The 7223-nt window shown below is 42.9% G+C and overlaps 1 protein-coding gene across 2 annotated transcripts; it reads right to left on the bottom strand.

The window, feature by feature from the left end:
* Positions 1-247: 247 nt before the first annotated feature.
* On the bottom strand, positions 248-7209 carry ZBTB18 (zinc finger and BTB domain containing 18). Of its 2 annotated transcripts, none has more exons than XM_017870382.1 (2): positions 5149-7209; positions 248-2802 (listed from the first exon to the last, which is right to left on the bottom strand). In XM_017870382.1, exons 1-2 carry the CDS (start codon positions 5159-5161, stop codon positions 1220-1222), a joined length of 1596 nt encoding a protein of 531 aa, XP_017725871.1. In that variant the 5' UTR covers positions 5162-7209; the 3' UTR covers positions 248-1219. The 2 variants fall into 2 exon arrangements, with proteins under 2 accessions (XP_017725871.1, XP_017725872.1); XM_017870383.1 differs by lacking the exon at positions 5149-7209 and adding an exon at positions 3390-5126.
* Positions 7210-7223: the final 14 nt, after the last annotated feature.

Below are 7223 nucleotides of genomic sequence, written 5' to 3'. Positions count from 1 at the left end.
AAAAGAGAGAGAATGACCTATTGTCAACTTGTGCAGTAGTTATTCTAAAAATGCTCAACTGGGTAAATGTGTACACCTAAACTCTGAGCTGGCATGGGTTTTGTGCAATTAGAAGTTTGTTATAAATGCACACTGCACATGCAAATCTTTAAGCCGTTTGTAAACATTTATATTTTCCTTGTTATGTAGCGAAGTTATCAATTTGCAGCTTAAGTTTTTATTCAGCTTAACAGTTTCAACTTAAAGACAGTGGGAAAGTCAATTTAAATTATATAAAATAAAATAAAACAGTGCATTTACGTTCTTCATAACACCAGTTTTTTTTCCAAATGGTGCTATTTTTCTAAGGAAATTAAATAATTTTAAACTCACTCGTTAAAGTTATACAATGCAAACAAAGACAAAAAATATATTGAAACTCATGCATTTCTGTAGCGTTAATATTTACTTTTCAAGACTCAACTAAGAGCATCAACACAACCTGTCAAGTTCTTTGACACCCCCCCAGCCCATGTAATCAATTACAGTATACAATAACAGTAATTCACATTTTTAAACACACAGTTCAACACTGCTGAAGCTGCAATATCCTTTTTCATCCCAAGCAAACCTTCACAAGACAGTGTCCCAGTGATCCCAGTGTACTTTCAGCATTTCTCTCACTGGGAACCGTCAGAAAACCAGAAGTTGCCACAGAAAGTTTTAAGTCAACTGCTTGTTTAAAAATAGATAATCCAGCATTTCAGAAATTTTCCATTTGGGTCTAAAAGCATTCAGGTTTCCAACAGCCAGAAAAAATTCATGCAATTTGAGACATATAAAGAGGCTAATAAAACTGGAGGGAATTTCTACTGAAAAAAAAAAAAATTGTTGGGGGGAAAAAAGAGCTCAAAAGACAATGCAGTGTTGACAAAATGAAGCCATATGAAAGCATTTTGTGATAGGACGATTCGTTTAAAAGGTTCTTATTGGCTTACTTCCCCTACCCCCTCAAAGGAAAAACACCTCTCTATTCGGACTTGCTCTAAAGTTTCTTTTATCAGAATGCTAAACTTCATGTTGTTTATTCTAAAGTTGCAAAAACAAATTTAAGTTATCCCAAAACTTTTTATTTCAGGGAACAGAACTGCTTTTAGACCGCTACCACAATATATAGAGATTTAATTATTATTATTTATATATATGTATATATATATATATTATTTATATATATATAAAATTATTTCCAAAGTTCTTGAGAGCTATCTTCTAAGGTCCAGTCTCTGACAGTAGGCAAGCTCAGTGCTTCGCTTTTGACCGACAAGGAGTTCACCAACTCACAGTGGAACTTGCGAATGTGTCTGTACAGGTCCCCGGACTGCGTGAACCTGCGCTCGCACCACTTGCAGGCATGCGGCTTCTCGCGGGTGTGCACCACGGCGTGGCGGCTCAGGTTGTGCGAGTACTGGAAGCTCTTGCCGCACTGGGTGCATGTGTAGGGCTTCTCCCCCGAGTGAGTCCTCTCGTGGCGCTTGAGGGTGTACATGCAAGAGAAAGTCTTCCCACACAGCGAGCACGTGGGCACGTTGACATCGGCGGCGGGCTTGCTGCGGATGCCGTCCTGCTCGCGGAAGTGTGTGCTCAGGTGGATCTGCAGGATGTGGGGGCTGGGGAAGACCTTGTTGCACAGGGGGCACATGAAGATCTGGCCCGCGGGGCTCAGGATATTGGAGACGTAGGGGAGCAGACTGCTCTCCATGCCCCCCTCCACCTGGACGCGCTCGCTCTCTGGGGTCATCATCTCATCATCACTGGCTTTGTCCTCCCGGTCCAGCTCCCTCAAGACCGAGTCCTCCCTCAGAGGAGCCAGATGGGCCGGCTCATACTGTACCCTGTTATTAGTGCTCACACTTTCTTTCACAGTGCTATGTTCCATGTCATAGTCATTAGTGCCAACATCACTCTCATCACAGGAAGCCTCTTTCTCCACCTTCACCTGCACCAGGTTGCTTCTCAGCACGTCCTGTGAAGAGAAATAAGAGCTGTTCAGATTTTCAACTCCTGAAAGGCTGGACTTGACAGACAGGTCCAGCACACAGTCAACATCTGCCGAATCCCTCACGGAGGTGACAGACCTCTGGGACAAAGACTCTGTTGAGCTGCAGGGGCTGGCTACTGTTTTTCCAGCTGCTGTGGCGTGTGGCTCTGCCTCTCCGCCAGCCTGGGGGATGCCTGCTGAGTCTGAGGGCAATCGCATCCACATGTTCCCAGGCTCGGCCGCCAAGTCCCTTTTGCTGGGCAGGATGTTCAATTTTTCATCTTCTCCTTCATCTTCATCACTGGGCAAATCGCCTGCCATGTGGCTGCTGCCATCGGAGAGACTCTCCACTTTGTCCGAACAACTTGAAGCATCTTCTTCCTTTTTGGTGCTGTCTGCCTCCGTGGTAGCTTTCTCTTTCAGCTTCTTTTTGCAGACTTTGACAATGTCATACATGTGGAGATAACTGGCAGCTGCTAGCACGTCTTCAATGGGCAAGTCTTTGAACTGGAGTTTCCCTTCATACATGAATTCAAGCAGGAGAGCGAAAGCGGGGGCTGTAACAATGTCGCTGTTCAGATGAACAATGTCTCTTTTGTCCAGCTGGTCCTTGTAAAAGAGGTGGAAATACATGCTGCACGAAGCCAGTACAGCTCGGTGCGCTCGGAACTGGGCATCTCCCACCAGAACAGTGCAGTCACAAAGAAAACCCTGGTGTCTCTGCTCGCTCAGACACTGCAGCAAATGTCTACTATGGTCTGGAAACTCCATACTGTCTTCATAACCTGGGGAGAGAGGAATTTCTCATTAGAGCCTGGTCAGGAACAACTTTTCAGTGCTCTAGTCCCCATATAAAAAAATTAATTCCGCTTTGGCCGCCGTGGTACATGTCCCTGAATTTCAATCAGGCTTATGACCCAGCACTACCAAATCACACGGACGAGACCTAAACGCGAGAAGGAAAACGTGCACTTTCTCAACTCCTTACCCCCGCCGGACAGCCTCCGACGCATCTCCATCTTCCCTGAACCCAAGCTTTCAAAGCCTTCCTTTAACTACAGTCTCTCACTAAGAATAAGAATTGAGATCTCTTTCAGAAGAAATTTAACTAACTCTATTTATCAAATTATGTCCTACAAAACCTACAAAATAGCTTTAATTTCAAAGGAAACAACTCATATAATAAACAAAGAAAGTCCCAAACATATCCTGGAACATACAAGAAAACTTGTTCAACCATCCTTTTCCTTTTATTACTTTTGCTACTTGACTGTACTTAGAAAGCACAGTTTAAACACACACACACATTTGGCTGATTCAAGAAAAAAAAATGAAATAGCATACTTAGTCCAGAAATTAGCAAACAACTTACTTTTAAAGTCAGAGTGGTACAACAAAAGCCCTGTGTATAAAAACAGATGTTAATGCCTTCAGATTTGCAGGTACAGCACACATGTGCGAGATCAGGAGCTGCACCAGCAGATGGAAAAGATCATCTTTACTATGAACAAATCCAAAGATTTTTCAAAATGAACTGAGAAAAAAATTGTTGTATTTCTTCATAGAAACTGTACTTTTAGAATATTGGGAACCAGAGGGGCTTTATTTAACTCTGAAAATTCTCATCTAAACTTTGATCCGTTGCAAGGCAAAATGAGTTTCCTATTAAAATTAATTCTAACTTTTAAAAATAAAGGCATATAATGCTTAAATAAAACTCAGAAGCTTTACAGGTTCAACTTTTTTTTTTTAAAGCCTTTTTAGAAAAAAAGAAACTTTATTTCCCCCCCCTGGTTCTGCCTTACCTCAGCCAACAGAAAATACTTTGTTTCAGTATAATTTGATATATTTTTGTTTTCCCACTAGCGTCTATTCTTGCAAATATTCATCATTGCCCTGGTTTTCTGATGAGGGAGAGTGAAATGGACGGAGGGGAGAGGCAAAGATGTACAAAGGGTCAGAATTCAATTGCAGTGGGTAAACTCCTGAAAAAGAAAGACCCGACTTCCCCTTTCCTGTGACCAGAAGCAAGGCTCCACACCACCCATCTCAGCAAGTGCATTTTGGGAATAGATACACTTAATTTAATATTCAGAAATTACTTCCCTTCTTATTCTTCTTCTACACTTTGCCCAAGACAGACTAAAACTTTATCCTAACCCCAAATACATTCTGCAAGATGCCACTGCTAGAATAAACTAAGATTTACAATACAATCACTTTAAGTGCCCCACAGCTAACATCAATCCTAATCCTTGAGAAGGCTAAAAATAAAGATTGGAGGGCAGCTCACAAGGTAGCCGTGATCAAATTAGGAGGCTGAGAGGACAGAGAGGGACGAAGAAGGAAGCTTATAAACATCTGATCCAGCTGACTCTGGCCATATGGCAGCTGCTGCCCAGATAAAGAGATTAAGAATAGAGGAGTGCGATTACAGCTGTCTGGCCAATTCAGGCAGCTCAAATCTACAAGTTCTAAATTAGTCGCTAACACAAAAACTCCTGCAAATAATTATTGTTATGCTGAAATAAAAGATCTCTTAAATATATATTTGAAAGAGAAGTGAGGAAACCAGTCAAACTATTCTCCTGGGGACAAAAGTTTTTTTTTTCTTCTTCTTCTTAAAAACCTTCAGTTTCAAAAGCACTACAGCTGTATGTTTCAGCAGTGCTGCTCAATGTTTTGAAGAATAAAGTTTCACAGTGGAATTAATTACACAACAATCTAGCTTCTTAACTAGAATAATCTTCTCATATAAGTTTGAATGCTGGATTCCAGACAGTTTAGTATTTCCCCACCACCACCATCCCAGTCAAATCTAAATAGCAATGAACAACAAAAAAGCATTTTAATCCAACGTGATTTCCAAAAGCAGTATTTTAAAGCCTTTCTTAACATTTCAAAACTTGACATATTTCTGTGTATTAAAGTTATTTACTCGCTCAAGTAAAAGGGATAAAAAATTAAAACTAAACAAGCTCAAGACTTTCAACTCCAGTAAGATGTTCATTTAATACTCAATTTCATATATTATTCCTAAACTGGGTTAGAAAAGTAATGTGATTTTTAAAATTAAATAAACAAAACACCAAAACAGAAATATGCTCAATCTAATCTCTTGCTACTCCTACCTTTAGGACACATAAACCTGATTAAGTCCTTTCCTCTGAGTCCTGCTGGCTCCAGGTCTGTTACATCGGTGGAAAAAAAGCAGACTAAGAGAGACAGATGCAAAGTGGAGATGATGTTAGAGAGGAATGAGATACCTTCTCCACCACAGATCCGCACACACTAACTCCCTGTCTGTGTGTTAGAATAAAAGGCTGAGGGATGGCAGGCTGTCAGCTGCTCTGACATCATGTTCAGATGGAAATGCTACCTCCAGCTGTGCTCCTTTTAATGCCATATGCTACTCCTCTACACTCCTGCCACCAGCTTTTTCTTAGGAGAACTTTTCTCTTCTGTTAGTATAAACAAAATACTTCAAAGTCTTCCTTTTTTTCCAAACTTTCTAACAGAAGAAATTGAAAAACTCAGCATATGGAGTTCTACTGTATTTATGGAATAGCAACACTTCTGTCTTAAGTTGGTGGACTGGCTTACATACTGACAGCACACTCAAGCCACGGTGCTATTCAGGAAATCCAGATACACTTTTATTTAACTCCAACGTTTAGCTTCTAAGGCAGTTTAGGGATATTTTTAAACCAACCCATTTGACATCTCCAGTCCCATTTCAACATTATTACCGCACTTTTTTTTCTGCTGAGATAATGGTATACATGTCTCAAATGTTGGCAGACTTCTTCAGAACCATTACTTTGGACTGGTTCACTTTATTATTTCACTCTTATTTAATTACTTATCTACAACTACCTTCTCAGAAAAATTTCTTACACTGCCACAGTCAATGCAAATTTCAATTCTCAGTACCAACAAACTGAAACTGCACTTTCTGAAATCCTGGAAAGTACTTCAGTTCAACGAGACCAATTAATAAACTGATACAACCTGCTACAGTCACTTAAAATGAATGCTGCACCTGCATATCTGATCTTTCTGCTCAGAAAAAGCAGAACCTTGCCTTCCCCTTGATCTGTGTCCCTTAACAATCTTTTTTTGTGGTGGTGGGGGGGGGTCACTCTGTAATGTTTAATGATCACAAGAAAATCTTTGTGTGGGGGGAAGCCAGGTCTAGTTAGTTTGAGAACTTTTCAGCCAGAGTTTGTGGGTCTTTTCTAAAAGCTGATGAAACTGTAACGCGACCCGGGCTGGGCTGACCGGTGCCGGGCAGGGTGCTGCGACATCTCTGAATGTCAAATACATCTCCTCAGACTCTTGGGAGGGCGAGGGGTAGAAAAGGAACTGGGGCCTGAGGCGTCAGCGTCCCAGCCCTGGTGATAACCACTTCGTTCCCATTAGAAAGCCGTGGAGGGGAGTTAAATAGTAACAAAACCCGACGACTCTGTCCTGTCCTCCTCGCTTTCCCAAAGTCACAAACCTAACTTTCTCCAACTTTGCGGTGAATGACATAATTATGAACGCTTAGTCCAGGAGACATCCTTGGGCGATCAATTTCTTCCCAGCCACACCACCTATTCTCCACAAATGCCCTCGCCCCATTCCAATATATCAGACATTAATCACCCCATTTACCCAGTGGGGTAGGGGGTGAGTGACAGTTTAATGAGTCCCAAGCACCGCAATGGGCCAGCGACTCCCACTCCACAAATCAACCCCTTCACGTCTCGCTACCGCGGATCCACAGAGATTTTGTGAGGTTGGGGTTTTGTTTTTCAGAGAGGTGGGGGCGGGGATGCCGAGTGAGGAAGCAATGCAAATCTTTACGTAGTTCGCCGTGCATAAAACACACGGGGAAAGAGGAAGGTTAAAACCACAGGGAAGGAGGTGGAGGGCGTAGAGCCGGTGCAGCAGGAAAACACCTTCAATAACAGAGGAGAAAACAGACCCGGGTCACGGCAACAACAAAAGAAAAGTCGTAAGAAGCAGCCAGCGGGAGGAGGGTGGTTGCTACCGCTTCCCCGACGCCGCGACGCGCGAGCCCCGGGGCCTCCGGGCAACTGCACCAGCCCGGGAGGGCCCCTCCCCTGCCGGCCTCCTCCCCGGGCGCCACTGCAGCTGCACCGGTCCCCGGAGCCGCGGCCGTCCCGGGCGCCACTGCAGCTGCGGCGGATCCCAAGCCCCC

The sequence above is a fragment of the Rhinopithecus bieti genome, unplaced genomic scaffold, assembly GCF_001698545.2.
Source record: "Rhinopithecus bieti isolate Rb0 unplaced genomic scaffold, ASM169854v2 scaffold_5132, whole genome shotgun sequence".
NCBI classification, from domain to species: domain Eukaryota; kingdom Metazoa; phylum Chordata; class Mammalia; order Primates; family Cercopithecidae; genus Rhinopithecus; species Rhinopithecus bieti.
The sequence above is the reverse complement of the archived record's forward strand: the minus strand, read 5'-3'. Positions and strand labels throughout refer to the sequence as shown.